This window comes from Hemitrygon akajei, chromosome 10 (genome assembly GCF_048418815.1).
Source record: "Hemitrygon akajei chromosome 10, sHemAka1.3, whole genome shotgun sequence".
Taxonomy (NCBI): Eukaryota; Metazoa; Chordata; class Chondrichthyes; order Myliobatiformes; family Dasyatidae; genus Hemitrygon; species Hemitrygon akajei.
In genome coordinates, this window is record NC_133133.1 from 13,435,883 (window position 1) to 13,455,106 (window position 19,224).

At 41.4% G+C, this 19,224-nt stretch overlaps 1 protein-coding gene across 2 annotated transcripts in view; it reads left to right on the forward strand.

Moving 5' to 3' along the window:
- The window catches only part of fam199x (family with sequence similarity 199, X-linked), a 38,368-nt gene extending 19,707 nt beyond the window's left edge, over window positions 1-18,661 (forward strand). Inside the window, exons 3-7 of one of the 2 annotated variants that reach the window (XM_073057802.1) lie at window positions 1,076-1,304; window positions 3,469-3,621; window positions 13,789-13,950; window positions 15,054-15,308; window positions 16,716-18,661. In XM_073057802.1, coding sequence (XP_072913903.1) covers window positions 1,076-1,304; window positions 3,469-3,621; window positions 13,789-13,950; window positions 15,054-15,308; window positions 16,716-16,886 — 970 coding nt within the window. In that variant the 3' untranslated portion in view covers window positions 16,887-18,661. The remainder of the gene's footprint in view (window positions 1-1,075; window positions 1,305-3,468; window positions 3,622-13,788; window positions 13,951-15,053; window positions 15,309-16,715) is intronic. The other variant, XM_073057803.1, reaches the window with a different exon arrangement.
- Window positions 18,662-19,224: the final 563 nt, after the last annotated feature.

Sequence of the window (19,224 nt, forward strand, 5' to 3'; positions counted from 1 at the left end):
TGGTGTCCTCTTAAAGAGGTTTGTGTGTTCTTCTTGTGACTGTGCATTTCCTCTGGGTGCTCTGGTTTCCTTCCACAGTCCAAAGACATACCAGTCAGTAGGTTAACTGGTCCTGAGATTAAGCTAGGGTTAAATAGGTGGTTTGCTGGGTGGTGGGGGTCGTTGGGCCGGAAGGTCCTGTTCCATGCTGTATTTCTATATAAATAAATAAATAAATAGCTCCTGAAGACAACCACACACTCAGTGAGAATGCTGCTGTCTGTGTGGAGTTTGCACACCCATGCCTCAAACACATGACCTTCATTTTACCTTCCCAATATGGTGTCCAAGCAATTTCCAGATCCTCCAGAATCCAGTGAGAACTGGGTTTTGTTCTTGCTGTGAATATGAAGGGGAGGGAGAAAACAGATTACATTTGGAGTAACATGGAAAACAAATTCCTCTTCTGTCATTCGCACATTTCTATCCTAGTATTTCCCCTTGTCTGGAGCCGAAACAGTTGATTTTATTTAGAGATACAGTGCGGAACAGGCGCTTCCGAACCATTGAATCATGCCACTCAGTAACTTGTCTGTAGGTCACTGGCCTAATCACAGGACAATTTACAATGAGCAATTGATCTACTAACTGGTACATCTTTGGACTGTGGAGGGAAACTAGAGCACCTGAAGAAAACCCACACAGTCACAGGGAGAACATACAAACTCCTTACAGATGTCACTGGAATTGAACACTGAACTCCAGAACATCCCAAGCTGTAACAGCAGTGCACTAATCACTTTGCTCTCATGCAGGTTCATGTATTTGAGGGACTTTTATAAGCACCATCAGATCTCTGAACGCACAGCTAACCAACCCATGAACATTATCTCACTATTTTTGCTCACTATGTGCACTATTTAATACATATATATTCATTTATAGTCTGTTTTTATATATTACTGCTGAAATTTATGAAACAGCAACTTTCATGACGTATGCCAGTGTCATTAAACTTGATTCTGAATTATATCGGAAGTATTAATATGTACTAATACTTCACAGAAAATTTTAGAAGTATTTTGTTTGTTTGCAGATGGAATTTGACTTCCTGTGGAACGAGCGTTGCCAGCTCCGAATGCAGTGAGGAGCTCTTTTCCTCAGTTTCCTGTGGAGATCAGGAGGACTGCTACTCTCTGCTGGATGATCAGGAATTCACTCAGAATGCATCCTTTGACCTCTTTCCAGAGGGTAGTGTCTGCAGTGATGTGTCTTCCTCGATCAGTACCTATTGGGATTGGTCGGACAGTGAATTTGAGTGGCAGGTGAGCCTAAACAATTTTATGTCTGCAGTTTTAGCATTAACCGTGTTTTCCATATGACACAGGAGCAGAATTAGGCAATTTAGCCCATCCAATCTGCTCCACCGTTCCATCATGTTTGATTATTAACTCTCTCAACCCCATTCTCCTACCTTCTCGTCATAATCTTTGACACCCTGACTAACCAAGAATCTATCAACTTCTGCTTTAAATATCGATAACTTGGCCTGCACATCTGTCTGTGACAATAAATTCCACAGATTCTCCACACTCTGACTGAATAAATTCCTCCTCATCTCTGTTCTGAAGGGATGCCCTTTTATTCTGTGGCTATGCCTTCTGGTCCACTGTCAGAAACATCATCTCCATGTCCACGTTATCTAAGCCTTTCAGTATTTGATAGGTTTCAATAAGATCCCCCCCCATTTCAATCTTTTAAACATCAGTGAGTACAGACACAACACAGCATGCTTTTTGTCATGCGTCGTTTTCCTTCAAAGAACACTAATTGTTTTTGCTCTCACCACTTAAAGAGATCATTCTTCTCAGTTCCATATTTAATCCCTTTTTGAAAGTTATATTTCTGTTTCCAAAGTTCAAAATAAATTTTATTGTCAAAGTACATATGTCACCATATACAAGCCTCGGATTCATTTTCTGGTGGGCATACTCTATAAATCTATAGTATAATAACCATAACAATCACTGAAAGACAACCCAACTAGGGCGTTTAGCCAGAGTGCAGAAGACAACAAACTGGCAAACACAAAAAGAAGAAATAATAATAATAAATAAATTTGCGATAAATATCGAGAACGTGAGATGAAGAGTTCTTTAAAGTGAGTCTGTTGGTTGTGAGAACATTTCAGTGATGGAGCAAGTGACACAATTTACTCCAAATCTTTGCTTATTACATAAAATATCTCTTTTCGTTCTTTTGCTTCTGTTCATTAATGCCCAATCTTTTGATCAAAGGATGCAGTTTCTTTTTGCTTATTCTATTAAATTTAAGTATGACTCTAGTCAGAGAATTATACAGCACAGAAACAGGCCCTTTGGCCTAATTTATCCATGCTGGACAAGATGTTCACCTCAGCTATTCTCATTTGCTCACATTTGGCTTTTGTCCCTCTAAACCTGGGGTCCACAGACCCCTTGGTTAATAGTAGGCGTCCACAGCATAAAAAGCAAGTGACCTTCATTTAATCTTCCCGAGATGGTGTCCGAGCAATTCCCGGATCCTCCAGAATCCAGTGAGAACTGGGTTTGGTGCTTGCTGTGACTGAAGGAGAGGGCAAAAACAGGCATTTAGAGTTACATGGAAAAGGAATTCTTCTTTGGTCATTGCAACCTGCTCTAAACTTTGCACCTGTACAAATGTCTTTTAATTGTAATTGAACCTGCCTCTAATGTTGTGATTAATTATGCTAAATTGCAGGAAGGTAGGAAATATAGCCATTTCTTGGCCACATGACTATCGTAACTCAGTGAGAAATCTGCATCTTCAAATAATGGGTGAAAAATAATATTGACTTTGTTCTTTCTTGGCAAATAAATGTTCTGTGTGTAGCAAATTGTCAGTTTTCAACACTAACCATTGAGTAAATTTCTGTAAAGTGCTCAAAGTTTTTCAGGTAGAGATAGAGAGGACAGCCAGTGACTGTTTTCCACAGCAGACTTGTCTAATATGTGAGCTCATCATTTTAAGATGTTTGAAGGAAAATGTCAAAGGTTGTTTTTGTTTACACAGAGATTGCAATGCACTATCAGGGGTGGTAGTCTAGGCAGATAAGTCAGGGAGATTTAGGAGACTCTTAGATAGGCACATGGATGAATGTAAAATGGAAGACTCTGGGAGTTCGGCATTAGATTGAAGCATTAGGTTAAAAGGCCGGGGTAATATTGTGGGCCTACTGTGCAGTAATGTCCTATGTTCAATAACATTTATTGCTGTGAAAGTTAACATGTTTCTGGAGAGAAGACATATATTGACTGTGTCTTACCTATCTGGGGTTAGGTATTAATTACAATTGTGTAGTTGGGCTTAAAATGCATTACAGTTAACACATTTACTGATCTTAAACATGTTGTTGTCACGTTGTTCAGGTCAGTGTTTTGAATCTACCTTTTATTGGTTCGTTCTTAACATTTACTGATTCTTTTGCAGCTGGCTAGCAGTGATTTTGCCAGTGGAAGTGATGTCTTGTCTGATGTGGTTCCCAGCGTCACTAGTTCTCCGTGCCCCGTTCTAAAGAGAAGAAGTAAGCAGCACAGAAGTTTGGATGAGCTTCCGTGGAGTGCAATGACCAATGACGAGCAGGTACTTGGCCTTTGGTTTCACATCTTCTGTGGGATGATTGAGCAATCATTAACATAACCGAGTTAGCATAGTGGTTACATTAGAGAGATTAGCTTTGTCAAATGTACATTGAAACACTGAAACCTACAATGAAATATGTCATTTATGTCAATGACCAACATAGCTGGAGGATGTGCTGGGGACAGTCTGCAACTGTCACCATGCTTCTGGTGCCATCATTGCATGCCCACACCTTGCTAGCTCTAACCTGTACTCTGGAATGTGGCAGGAAATCGGAGACCTGGAGGAACCCAGACTGTCACAAAGAAAATGTGTAAACCCCTTACTGACCCTGGAGGGAATGGAAGTCTGTCACTGAACACTGTAATAGCGTCGCGTTAACTGCTACACTATCATGCTGCCCAACATTACCTGGTTTGCAATTCAGATGTTTTGGAGGTAATGATCAGCAACACAAGTTCAAGTCTTGCCACTGTTGTCTTTTTAAGGATAAACATAGCCATGTACCCAAGGGAAGAGGCTTGCCATCTCTGGCCTATGTTTGACTTGTTAAGTATTCTCTGAAATACCTGAACAAGACATTCAGTCTTGTTGGTCACATACAAGCTGGTCACATACCACAAATGTTTTGTTTATGATTGATTCACTATATAATGCACCATTTACTAATTATAAGACCATAAGATATAGGAGCAGAATTAGGCCATTTAGTCTGCTCTGCTATTTCATCATGGCTGATCCGATTTTCTTCTCACCTTCAATCTCCTGACTTCTCCTTGTATCCCTTCATGTTCTGACCAATCAAAAATCTATCAACCTTAAATATACATAAAGACTTGGCCTCCACCACTGCTTGTGGTAAAAAAAATTCCACAGATATACCACTCTGGCTAAAGAAGTTAGTCCTCATCTCTTTTTTAAAAGGCACCACTCAATTCTGAGGCTGTGAACGTTGGTCTTAGACACTCCCACCATAGGAAACATTCTCTCCACATCCACTGTATTGCTGCCTTTCACCATTTGATAGGTTTCAATGAGGTCACCCCTCATTGTTCTGAATTCTAGTGAGTATAGGCCCAGAGCATTCAGACACAGCATGTCATGACAAGACATTCAATCCTGGAATCATTTTTATGAACCTTCTCTGAACCCTCTTCTAAGAGGCCTAAAACTGCTCACGGTATTCCAAGTGAGCCCTCATCAATGCTTTATAAAGTTTCAACATTACAAGCTTGCTTTTATATTTTAATCCTCTTGAAATGGATGCTAACATTGCATTTGCCTTCCTCACCACTCAACCTACAAATTAACCTTAGGAAATCCTGCACAGGGACTTACAAGTTCCTTTGCACCTGTTTTTTGTATTTTATCTCCATTTAGAAAATAGTCAACCCTTTCATTTCTTCTACCAAAGTGCATAATGATACACATCCCAACACTGTATTTCATCCGCCATTTATTTGCCCATTCTCCTAATCTGTCTTAAGTCCTTTTGTATCTGAAGAAAGTTTTGGTATTCTCTTTAATATTATTGGCTAACTTACTTTTGTATTCCATCTTTACTTTCTAACAACTTTTTTTAGTTGCCTTTAGTTGATTTTTAAAAACTTTCCAATCTTCTAACTTCCCATTAATCTTTGCTCTATTTTATGCCCTGTCCAAAGCTTTTACGTTGGCTTTGACTTCCTTTGTGTCATCTTTCCTTTAAAATGCTTCTTCCTTTTTGGGATGTATATATCCTGTGCCTTCCGAATTGCTTCCAGAAATTCCAGCCTCTGCTCTGCTGTCATCTCTGCCAGTGTTCTTTTCCAATCAATTCTGGCCAACTCCTTTACCATGTCTCTGTAATTCCCTTTACTCCACAGTAATACTGGTACATATGAATTTAGCTCCTCCTCAAATTTCAGGGTGAATTCAGTCATATGACCACTGCCCCCTAAGGATTCTTTTACCTTCAGGTCTCTAAAAAATTCTGGTTCATTGCACAACACCCAGTTCAGAATAGCTGATCCCTTATTGGGCTCAACCATGAGCTGCTCTAAAAAGCCATCTTGTAGGCACTAGAAATTCCCCCTTCTGTAATCCAGTATCAATCTGATTTTCCCAATCTGCTTGCATATTGAAGGCCCCCATGACCATTGTCACATTGCCCTTTTAGCGTGCATTTTCTATCTCCTGTTGTAATTTGTAGACCATGTTCTTACTACTGTTTGGGGGTATGTATACAATTCCTATCAGGGTTTTTTACCCTTGCAGTTCCTTAGTTCTATCCACAATGATTCAATACCTTCCGACCCTCTGTCACCTCTCAAATGATTTGATTTCACTTTTTTTAACTAACGGAGCAATGCTGAGCCCTCTGCCTTCCTGCCCATCCTTTCATTACAATGTGTGTCCTTGGACATTAAGTTCCCAGCTATAATATTTCAGCCATGATTCAGCGATGCTCACAACATCATGCCTGCCAACCTGCAACTGTGTTGCAAGTTTATCTACCTTATTCTGTATACTGCGCACATTCAGGTACAACACCTTCAGTCCTGTATTCACCCTTTTCAATTTTATTGCACCATGCTCAACCTTTTCATTCCTAACTTTATCTGAGGTTTTGCCAACATCTGTCTCCTTAACCTCTCTACTAACCAGTCTGGCTCTCTGGTACCCATCCCCCTGCAACTCAAGTTTAAACCCCACCGTGCAACATTAATAAACCTTCCTGCTAAGATATTCGACCCCGTCCAGTTCACATGCAAACCGTCCCTCCTGTACAAGTCCCACCTTCCCTGGAAGAAAGCCCAATGATCCAAAGATCTTATGCCTTCCCTCCTACACTAACTCCTTAGCCACACATTAAACTGTATAATCTTCCTAGTTCTGGCCTCACTATCCTGTGACACTGGTAGCAATCCTGACTTCACAACCCTGAAGGACCTGCCCTTGAACTTAGCACCTAACTTCCTGAACTCCCTGTGCAGAACCTTATCACTTGTCCTATCCATGTCATTGGTGCCTATGTGGACCACGATTTTTGGCTGTTCACTGTTACGTACCCCGTAACTGGGTCACTTACCAGCAAAGATAGAGAGGTCCGTTGAAGTCTGATGGTACTATTTTTAAAAGTTTTTATTTATAAAGGGGCACAAAAATAAGGTTAATACAAACATTCAGATAATATACGTCGTCAATACTCAATCTAAAGCGCGGGTATAGTAATAATCATCAATAAGAAGTAGCTCTATTGTTTGTCTAGGGGTAATATATTGTCCTTTGGAAATACGAAAGTCACTCAGTTCCTGCAAGCTTCTGGGTTGTGGCGACCGCTGGGTTTTCACTTGTTGGAAAGAGAGAGATTTGTGAGAAAAGAAACTTGCCCGGGTCTTTTGGTGAGGTCGATCCGTTGAGTTGGGGGAGTTGGTTCCCCGTTGTTAGTTCAAGAAAATCGTTTCTGTGATACCCGCCACCGGCTTCCAGGCAACGGGAACCGAACGCACGTGGCTTCCTTCAAATGGCTGCCCGCTATTACGGGATCGCTAGTGTCTGAGGGGCCGTCTCTACAGCCCCTCTTTTATCTGGACTCACGGGGTCTCAGATGTCAATCAGGTTGGGATGATGCAATCTCTCCCCGTCACCCAGCCCACATTGCCCTGAGGGCTTGCACGTAGCCCAGTCCCCAATCCACAAAGGTGTCTCCAAGAGACAATGGCCGTTATCAATGGCTTTGTCTTGCTGAGGGGCCAGGACACATTCCAAAACCTTGAGGATTCTCACTCATTTCCTGGGACCAAGACCCGAATTAATAGCGATCTTGCGATTCTCAAGAAGCAGGGGGCTGCGATCATAACATCACCCACCCACTTAAGAATGTTGAAGTCTTGATCTGAGATATCCCAGATCCTGGCACCCAGTAGGCAGCATACCATCCGGGAATCTTGTTCTCGCCCACAGAACCTCCTGTCCATTCCCCTAACTAATGAATCCCCTATCACCACAGCGTGCCTCTTCTTCCCCTTCCCTTATGAGGAAGTGATATCCAAAGTGATATACCTGTTGTTGAGGATGACCACACAGGGGCACTCTGCACTGGCTCCTTAACCCCTTTTCCCTTCCTGACTGTCACCCAGTTTTCTGTGTCCTGCACCTTGGGTGTAACTACCTCTCTACATGTCCTCTCCATCACCCCTTCAGTCTTCTGACTCATCCAGAGTTCATCAAGTTCCAGCTCCAGCTTCTTAACCCGGTTTGTTAGAAGCTGCAGCTGGATGTAGTTCTCGCAGTTGTAGTGGTGAGAGCCACTGGAGGTCTCCTTGCTTTCCCAAATCCTGCAAGAGGAGCATTGCACTATTCTGCCTGTGGTCTCTGCTGTCTTAGCTGAGCAGATGTAAAAAAGAAAAGGACAAAACTTGGAGCTTTTCTTTCTTTTGCTTCAAGCCTCTCTTCAATGAAGCCTCGAAGTGCTAAAGCTGTATGACCACCACTTTGTCCACTCAGTCGAAGGCCGATACACTGTCCCGCCTTCCTTTAATTTGTGCTTTCTAATCAATCCCAAACACTGATTGGCCACTGGTCAAAGCTCTGTTGCACTGCTGCAAACCACTCCTGATTGGTTCTGATTGAAGTCCCCTCTTCTCCAAACTTCTGAAGTCTAGATTGGCTGCTTTTATGTACTGGTTTGAGCCAGTTGTGCTTCAATCTGGTAGATAGTTAGTATTAACAGTGTAAACTGTAACAAAAGCAGTGTTAGTAACCTATTGTCATTCATAGGTTCCCCCCCCTAAAGATATATATTGTATGACAGTGTTATAGAGTTTAGAGCATGGAAATGGGACCTTCGATCTCACACTGCTACGATCGGAAGTTCCCACCTGCTTCAATTATACCAGTGCCCAAGAAGAGTTGTGTGAGCTGCCTTAATGACTATCGTCCAGTAGCACTCATATCTACGGCGATGAAATGCTTTGAGATGTTGGTCATGGCTAGAATCATCTCCTGCCTCCGCAAGGACCTGGACCCATTGCAATTCACCTGCGACCACAATAAGTCCATGATAAACATAATCTCAATTGCTTTTAACGCGACCTTAGGTCACCTGGACAATGCAACCAATACAATACAAATACTGTATTGTCAGCAAACAATTGATACTAGAGCGTACATTCAGGATGCTGTTGTTGATGATAGCTCAGCATTTAACACCATCATTCCTACAATCCTGATCAAAAAGCTACAAAACCTAAGCCCCTGTATCTCCCTCTGCAATTGGATCCCCGACTTCCTAACTGGAAGGCCCTAATGTGTGGTGATTGCTACTAACATCTCCTCACTGATGATCAATACTGGTTTACTTCGGGGATGTTCGCTTAGCCCACTGCTCTGATCTCTCAACACCCATGATTATGTGGCTAGACACAGCTCTAATGCCATGTATAAATTTGCTGATGTTACAACTATTGTTGCCAGAATTTCAGATGGAGATGCGGGGGTGCACAGGAGCGAGATAGACCAGCTAGTGGAGTGGTGTTGCAGCAACAACCTTGCATTTAACATCAGTAAGACCAAAGAGCTGGTAGTGGACTTCAGAAAGGGTAAGATGAGGGAACATGTTCCAATCCTAATGCAGGGATCAGAATTGGAGAGAGTGAGCAATTTCAAGTTCCTGAGTGTGAATACCCCTGATCCTGGTCCCAACACATTGATGCAGCTATAAAGAAGGCAAAGCAGTAGCTATACTTCATCAGGAGTTTGAGGAGATTTGGTTTGTCACCTAAAACACTCAAAAACTGTTACAGGTGTACTGTGGAATCCATTCTGACTGTGTCATGATCTGGTATGGGTGGGGGGAGGAGTGGATACTGTACAGAATCGAAAGAAGCTACAGAAAGTTGTTAGATTAGTCAGCTCCATCATGGATACTAGCCAAAGTAGTAACCAAGACATCTTCAAGGAGTGGTGCCTCAGAATGGTGATGTCAATTATTAAGGACCCTCATCACCCAGGGCATGCCCTCTTCGGCAAGAAGGGTTTCAGCCCGAAACGTCGACTGTTTTTTTTCCATAGATGCTGCCCGGCCTGCTGAGTTCCTTCAGCATTTTGTGTGTGTTGATTGGATTTCCTGCATCTGCAGATTTTCTCTTGTTTGTGACATGCTCTCTTCTCACTGTTATCAGCACAGCACAGGATGGTCAGGGTGGTCAGCAGCACAGGAGCGCCGCAGGGAACCGTACTCTCTCCGGTCCTGTTCACCCTGTACACATCAGACTTCCAATATAACTCGGAGTCCTGCCACGTGCAGAAGTTCGCTGATGACACGGCCATAGTGGGGTGTGTCAGGAATGGACAGGAGGAGGAGTATAGGAAACTGATACAGGACTTTGTGATATGGTGCAACTCAAACTACCTGCGTTTCAATATCACCAAGACCAAGGAGATGGTGGTGGACTTTAGGAGATCTAGGCCTCATATGGAGCCAGTGATCATTAATGGAGAATGTGTGGAGCAGGTTAAGACCTACAAGTATCTGGGAGTACAGTTAGACGAGAAGCTAGACTGGACTGCCAACACAGATGCCTTGTGCAGGAAGGCACAGAGTCGACTGTACTTCCTTAGAAGGTTGGCGTCATTCAATGTCTGTAGTGAGATGCTGAAGTTGTTCTATAGGTCAGTTGTGGAGAGCGCCCTCTTCTTTGTGGTGGCGTGTTGGGGAGGAAGCATTAAGAAGAGGGACGCCTCACGTCTTAATAAGCTGGTAAGGAAGGCGGGCTCTGTCGTGGGCAAAGTACTGGAGAGTTTAACATCGGTAGCTGAGCGAAGGGCGCTGAGTAGGCTACGGTCAATTATGGAAAACTCTGAACATCCTCTACATAGCACCATCCAGAGACAGAGAAGCAGTTTCAGCGACAGGTTACTATCGATGCAATGCTCCTCAGACAGGATGAAGAGATCAATACTCCCCAATGCCATTAGGCTTTACAATTCGACCGCCAGGACTTAAGAACTTTTTAAAAGCTATTATTAATGCTTTTTGAGATAGTGATTTAGATGCATATCATATTTTTTTACTGAGTTAAGTATTGTATGTAATTAGTTTTGCTACAACAAGTGTATGGGACATTGGAAAAAAAGTTGAATTTCCCCATGGGGATGAATAAAGTATCTATCTATCTCTATCTATCTATCTATCAGGAAGGAGGTACAGAAGCCTGAAGACACACACACATTCAGTGATTCAGGAATAGCTTCTTCCCCTCTGCCATCCAAATTCTAAATGGACATTGAAACTGAACACTGCCTCACTTTTTTATTACATCTGTTTTTGCACTATTTTTATTTTAACTATTTAATATACATATATATACTTGCTGTAACTCATCTATTTGTTTGCTTTCTGTATTTACCATTTATTGCCTAGTTCTGCTGTCGCTAGGTTAACCAATTTCACGATATATGTTGGTGATATTAAACCTGATTCTGATAGTGTTGAAGATATTTTACTTGACGCGTGGCCAACTGATTAAGGAGTTGATCTAGTGATCTGAAGGTTGCTAGTTCGAGCCTCAGCTAAGGCAGCGTGCTGTGTCCTTGAGCAAAGCACTTAACTACACATTGCTCTGTGACGACACTGGTGCCAAGCTGTATCGGCCCTTGCCCTTCCCTTGGACAACATCGGTGGCGTGGAGAGGGGAGACTTGCAGCATGGGCAACTGCCGGTCTCCCATACAACACTGCCCAGGCCTGTACCCTGGAAACTTTCCAAGGGGCAAATCCATGGTCTCTCGAGACTAATGGATGCCTGTATATCTTACTTGAAATTTTGACTGCTCATTTCCCTCCTGACCTCCTGAGTTCCTCCAGCTTTTTTTTGTGAGGTCATGTCTGTGCGCGTGCATGTGGTTGTGTGGGTGTGGTCGTGGTCTTGCAGCTTAACTTGTCCATGTGGCCAAGGTCTGTACTAGTCCTGTAATATGTTCACCTTTGAAATGACTTGGATCCGATAAGTTAAAATTTAAAAGATGATGATGATGGCTGTTCCTTCACTTGAGAAGATCAGGAGGGAAGAAGGGTCCTCAGGAGCGACAGCACAATTGTTGGTGACTGTAGAGACCAATTCTGCAGACTCTGGAGCAGTAGGGACATGTGAACAGCTGTGATGTGGTGCTTGGGTAGTAACAAAATAAAAGATATCCTGTTTAGTGGGATGGGGAAGAGCATAGTGCTAAAATATTCCATTATTTGATCATTTGAATAAAGCCATGCCAATAACAATATTCATATGTACAAGGGCAGTGTTGACTGTGCAATATATAAAGAAGTCTATCAAATTTTATAGTAAAATCGATTACCTCTCAGTGTCTTGAAGATTGCAGTTTAATCTGTTTAAATTTGTATTTGAGGAATAATGTTTCCCACAAGTTTCAATTTGAATTGTGTTTGTAAGGTCAATTTTTTACTCATGCAAATAATACTGCCCCAGGCAAACAAGAATTAAAGTTAAATAATTTATAACACTAAAGTTTTTATAAGATTCTGATAGAGCTTTAAATTGATACCCACGCAATCCCACACAATTATGGTAAAAATGGCAATCACTTTGCATACTTGTAGAATTCTTCCTTCCTTAAAGGAAACCTGATGGATTTTTATGCTGTTTGTATGATCTCAGAGTTGTACTTTTCAATATTAAAAACCATAATATTCCTTGGAAAAAGCATAACAATTAATACTGTAAGTTGTGGGACTGAGGTCAGAGCAATCTGCCCACTGTACAGCTGAACATTTAATCCTTCAATCCATATCACAGTTTTATGAAAACAACAATATGATTGTCTTCACAACTATTTGCAGTGTCAGTACACAGAAAGTGCTGGTGGAACTAACATTAGGTAATATAGCAGATAGCATATGAGGAACATTTGATGGCCCTGTACTCACTGAAGATTAGAAGAATGAAGGGGATATCCTCTGCCATCAATTTCTGAAAGTACATTGAACCCATGAACATTACCTCACATTTTTTTTCTCTTTTTGCACTAATTATTTAATTTAACTTTATATGTAAACTGTAAATTACAGTAAATATATATACTTACTGTAATTTACAGTTTTTATTTTCTGTATTGCAAAGTACTGTTGCTCCATAACAGCAAAATTTCACATCATATGCTGATTCTGTTCTCATTAAAACCTATAAAATATTGAAAGACCTAGACAGAGTGGACTGGAAAGATTTTCCCAATAGTGGGGGAATCTAGGACCAGAGGGTACAACCTCAGAATACAAGTATGCCCCTTTGGAACAGAGATGAGGAGGAATTTCTTTAGTCAGAGGGTCTGTGGAATTCATTGCCACAGGCAGCTGTGGAGACTAAGTCACTGAGTACATTTGAAGTAGAGGTTGATAGTTTCATGTTTAGTAAGGACGTCACAGGGAGAAGGCAGGAAAATGGGGTTGAGAGGGATAATAAATCAGCCATGATTGGAATGGGCTGAATGGTCTAATTATGCTCTTTTGTCTGATGCTCTTATGGACATGAAATTTGCTGTTTTGTGGCAGCAATACAGTGCAACATTGTAAAATTACTATATAATAAATAGACAGTGCAAATAAAAAGGAATAACAAGGGTTTACGGACATTCGGAAATCAGATGGCAGAGAAGGAACTGTTCCTAAACATTGTGTGCCAGCCTTCGGCCTCCTGTACCTCCTCCTTGACAGTGGTAATGAGAAGCGGGTGTGTAACAGATAGTGAGGGTCCCTAATAATAGATGTTGCCTTCTTGAGGCACAGACTCTTGAAGCTGTCCCCCATAGTGGGGAGGGTTGTTCCCATAATGAAGCTGACTTAATTTCCAACTCACTGCAGCTCCCTTACGATTTGGTGCATTGGAAGCTCCACTCTAGGCTGTGATACACCCAGTCAGAATGCTTGCCACTGTACATTTGTTGAAGTTTGCAAGAATTTTTGATGATATATCAATCTCCTGAAACTCATAGTGAAGTAGAGCTGCTAGTGTGTGTTCTCCTAACTTCCTCTTCCTGATCCACAATTGTAAGGAAAATTAAACTGTAAAACGAAAATCTTATACTCTATTTGGTTGCATTAATAATATTAAGGGGTATAATATGTTCATTTACTTGTTAGTGTCAACTTGCTTGCTATTTCTTCTTGTTTCAGGTTGAATACATTGAGTACTTGAGTCGTAAAGTTAGTACAGAAATGGGACTCCGGGAGCAACTTGACATTATTAAAATCATTGACCCAAATGCTCAGATTTCACCCACAGATAGTGAATTTATAATTGAACTCAACTGTCTGACGGATGAAAAGTTAAAACAGGTAAATCTCAATATGTAATGGAAGCTGTGTATTTCCCTGAAGATGTGACTGACGTGGTTACTTTTCACTGTATAATGACGACAGAAACGTAATCTGCATTTATTTCTGTTTGTTTTTTTAAATTCCATGCACATTTAGAGATTGAGATTAGCTTTATTTATCACGTACACAAAATGTACAATATAATGCGTAGTTGGCGTCAACAGCCACCATTGCCCGAGGGTGTGCTCAGGGCTGTTCCCAGATGTCGCCATACGTCCAGTTCTAAAATAGTGTGCCCATAACTCACTAATCCTAACTCGTATGTCTTTGGAATGTGGGAAGAAACCAGAGCACCCAGAGGAAACCAACACTAACACAGGGAGAACATACTGTGCAAACTCTTACAGACGGTGGCGGGAATTGAACCCTGATCTTCTGCTTGCTGGCACTGTAAAGTATTATTCTAACTGCTTTGCTAGCATAAAATATAAAACATAGAACAGTACCACACAGTGCCAGTCCTTTGGCCCACGATGTTGTGCTGACCATTTTATCTGCTCTAAGATCAATATAATCCTTCCCTCCACATAGCCCTCCATTTTTTTTGACCACCTGATCGACGTGCCTATCTGAGTTTCTTCAATCTCCCTAATATATCTACCACCACCTCTGGAAGCACATTCCACACATTGTCCACTCTCTTTTTAAAAATCTTCCCTCTGACACTACCCTATACTGTCCTCCAGTCACCTTAAAATGATTTCCCCTCATATTAGCTGTTGTGATAATAGCTCAAGCAATTCCTTCAAAATCCTTACTCTAGGAGAGAGATCACAATTTGTGCATTATGTGTCGTACAATTCTATAAATAGAACTGTACAGCACAGTAAAGGCCCTTTGACCCACCATGTTGTGCTGACCCTTAAAAAGTACTCTCAAGATCAATCTAACCCTTGCTTCCCACATAGCTCTCATTTCTCTGTCATCCATGTGCCTATCTCAGAGTCTCTTAAATGTCCTCAAAGTACCTGCCTTGCTACTGTGCTGTGTTCGTGTTGATACCATATATGTTGAGCGCAGTGTGAGTGATCAGCCCATTTAATGCGTTGTGTCCTATTTAGGTAAGGAATTACATTAAAGAGCATGGTGCCCGCCAGCGATCCGTGCGTGAAAGCTGGAGAAGGGGTAGTTACGCCGGCTGTGGGGTCGGCGGTCTGAGTGGAGCCAGCAGCAGCAGTGGGAGCCTGGTAAGTTCAGCAAGCAGCAGCGGATCCAGCGGCAGCAACTCCGCGTCAGCATCAAGCGCCAACATGAGCCGAGCTCACAGTGACAGTAACCTGTCCACCAGTGCTGCTGACAGGATAAGAGACTCGAAGGTAAGAGACCATTCTTTAAAAACAGTTGTATTTACTGTCGTTGTAAGGTTCAGTTAGTTATATTATTCTCGTGCCCAACACCCAGACTCCCCTAATATTTAGGGGTGCATTCTCTGAACTATGAGTTAAACGTCATATTTCAGTATGTTTTTCTTGCTGTGCTAAATTTCCTAGCAATGTACTCCAGCTTTTCAACCATAAGACAAAAGAGCAGAATTAGGCCATTTGGCCCATCTGATCTGCTGTGCCAATTGATCCTTCGCAACTTCATTCTCCTTCCTTCTCCTCGTAACCTTTGACACCCTTACTAATCAAGAAGTTTTCAACTATAAATCTCCTCAATGACTAGGCCTCCACTCCTACTCATCCCTGTTCTAAAGGTTTGTCCTTGTATTCTGAGGCTGTACCACTGATCTTAATCTCTCCCACTGCAGGAAACATCCTCTCCATATATACTCTATCAATATTTGATTGGTTTTAATAAGATCCTCCTCAGTCTTCTAAACTCTAGTGAGTACAGGCACAGAGCCATCAGATGTTCCTAAATATTAGCTGCTATATTATCACTCAGAGCAGTACAGATCAGGAGCAGACCCTTTGGCCAATGGTGTCTGTGCCAAGCACAAATCCAAGTAAATGTAAATTTCTTCTGGTTACTAAGACAAGGCAGGACAATTAGATTTTAAAGGAAAATAAATCAGCCATGATCAAATAGTAGAGCAGAATTGATAGGCTGAATGGCCTTATCCTGCTCCAATGTTTTATGGTCATACATGATCCTGCTTCATCCATTCTCTCTATATTCATGTCTAATAGCAGCTTCCACTACTCCCCCGGCAACCTGTCTCAGACACCTACCACTCAGTGTAAAAAAAAATTGCTCACATCTCCTTTAAACATCCTCCCCACATCTCCCATCCCCTCCCTCACCTTAAGTGAGTGTCCTCTAGTACTTGACATTTGTACCCTGGGGATTAGATTCTGCTTACCCCATCAGTGTTTCTCAGAATTTTATAATCTTCCATCAGGTCCACTCAGCCTCAGAGAACACAACATAAGTTTGCTGAACCTCTGCTTGTAGCTTTTGCCCTGTAATCCAGGCAGCATCTGAATTATGCTCTTCTGCACCCTCTCTCAAAACTTCCATTCATGGGGCAGCCAGAGTTGCACAAAAAGTCTGAATAAGACTAAATGAAGATTTGTGTGCAGTTTTTAGATCTGTTACTACCAATAAGCTCAGTTTTCTGGATATTTTGGGAAATTTGCAAGTCTTTAAAGTGTATAGATGTGACAATTAGTAACTTTCCTTCTACTGTTTTCCCTCTCACTCTCTCTCATGCTCTGTCTCTCTCGCCGTCATCCCCATTCTCTCTTCCCCCTCCCACCCCACCCTGAATGGTTTGGCAGAAGCGATCCAAACAGCGTAAACTGCAACAGAAAGCAATGCGTAAGCGCCAGCTGAAAGAGCAGCGCCAGGCAAGGAAAGAAAGATTGAGCGGCCTTTTCCTGAACGAGGAAGTGCTCTCCGTGAAGGTGGCTGAGGAAGACCACGAAGGAGACGTGGACATATTAATGTGACCAAATGTAAAATAGCAATATAGAATTTTAAATATAGTAGATTATGTAACCGGTGGAAAATCTGGAGCTGAAAGTAGAGACAGAAGCTAAAAGGGGCTGATTTCTGTTTACAATTTAACATTGTGTACTTTATTTTGTGTTTTCAAAACAACTTGGTAATTATTACAGCTGCTGAAACACTAATTTGTATAGAAAATGTTAAGTGTAGTTCAGTCTGTAAGATATCCAAATGACCTGGCAACAAGCAGTATGCTTTTGAAATCTTATATATTCCTATAACACTAACGTGTGCACTATTTTAGTAGAAATATATTTCATTTTTTGTGCTTTACTGTGGTATTTGAAATATTGCCTGTGGACTGTATATATAGATATTATATATCAGGATATTTCATGTTTTCTTACAAATATTGTTCAAATCCAATGAAATTTGGAAATTTGACGACATTTGTCAATGACTCACTAGTGCTTTATTACCTGAATTGCCAAAATGCATGATTAACCCTGTCAAATTTTGCCATATTTTATTGAAATATCCGTTGCATTCTGGTTACACATTTTATCTAAATTGGATCAGTTTGCAAGAATTAGGAAACTAATTATTTATAGGGATAAAACACACCTTTTTTATATTAATAGAACTGACTTGGATAATAGAATTGTGTTTTAAAAATGAGGCTGCTTTCTCCAGAAGCAAGATTTTGGTTCTGTCATGACTATTGATCTTTATTGTAAGCAGTGAATAGAATTCAGAGTTGCTTCTTGTAAAAACAAAATGCTGGTATTTATTGCAGAACTGTTTGTTGTGCTTAATATTTTGGAAACCACCAGCACTCTGGGCTATTGTTCAGACACTGGAGTGACACTCATAAGCAATGTTCTCTCTAATTTTTTTAACAGCTGCACAGACTAACCATTGCTCTAAGCAGGAAAATTTACATGGCCTGAAAACTGTGTGATTCTTTAAATAGTTTCTTTTATAATATTCATACTATGAATATTTAAAGTGAAAATTGAAAAATAGCATTTTGCTTATTAATTGAAATAACAAAGAACATCTTTCACATTTCGTAAACTTTTTCTAGCTGCATCCAATTCCAGCTGTGCGGCAACAAAGGCGATGCACAGGGAGCGTTTTAGTTACCGCGCGGCTGTGCACCTGCACAGCTTAGAGGGAACAGTGCTCATAAGTCTCAACTTCAATGTCTCCTGATTGCATTTGGGATGATGCCACCAGAGCGGCTGAAAATGGAGACTCTATTTGTGAACCTAGCAGCAAAATACGAGGGATCGCATAGGTTTTCTGCGAAGATTACTTCATTCCTCTCCACCTCCAGTGGGATGCAGCTTTCCCCCTATCTTCACTACATTAGGGTATGAGCAGCAGTATAAAATGGAGAGGGGAAATAGCTTAATGTCCTTTTGTGTACAGTACTTATGATATCACAGGTCAGTATATATTCTCTGCAGTACTCTACATGCAAGGACCACACTGAGTGGATGTACTTGTGCATAAAGTAATTGAAAATTGCTTGCTTTCATGTGTGAAGAAAAAAAACGCAGAAGCATTTGTGACCCACGTTGGATTTTAATTTAACTGAGCTTCCATGAGCAAAGATTTGTGGTCTTTTCTGCCTTTTGGTTTACCCTCCACTGCACAGTTAAAATATTGCCTCATAGCTTTTGTTGCAAATTACTGATACTTGTTGAATCTAAACAAGATGACTGGATAGTCAGATGCAAAATTTACATTAAAAGAGTAGTATGATTTTGGATGTGAATTTGTACTGTGACTTATTGAGTAGTTGAATTATGTAAAATTCAAACTTCTGTTACTTTGTCTTTGGGTTCATTGTCTCAGGTTTCTGGATAATTCTTGAGTTTGAAGGCTGGGCTAAGAGCTAAGTGTGTGTTATGTATAAACACAAGTGATTCTGCAGATGCTGCAAATGTTGAGCAACACAAAATGCAGGGGGATCTCAGCAGGTCAGGCAGCATCTTTGGAGAATAAACAAGTAATGTTTTGGGCAGAGAGATTTTATCAGGACTAAGAAGACTAGAATAAGAAGGTGGGGGGTGGGGGAGAGGAAGGAGTACAAGCTGACAGATGATAGGTGAAACATGGTGGGGGGTAGGGAAGGAGGGATGAACAAAGAAACTGGGAGGTGATAGGTAAAAGTGGTAAGGGGCTGAAGAAGGGATTTGATAGGAGAGGACTATGGACCATGGAAGAAAGGGGAGGAGGAGAGGCACTGGAGTGAGGTGATGAGCAGGTGAGAGGGGGATCGGAATAGGGAATGTAAAATGGAGAGGGGGGGGAGAAATTAGTGGAAGTCAG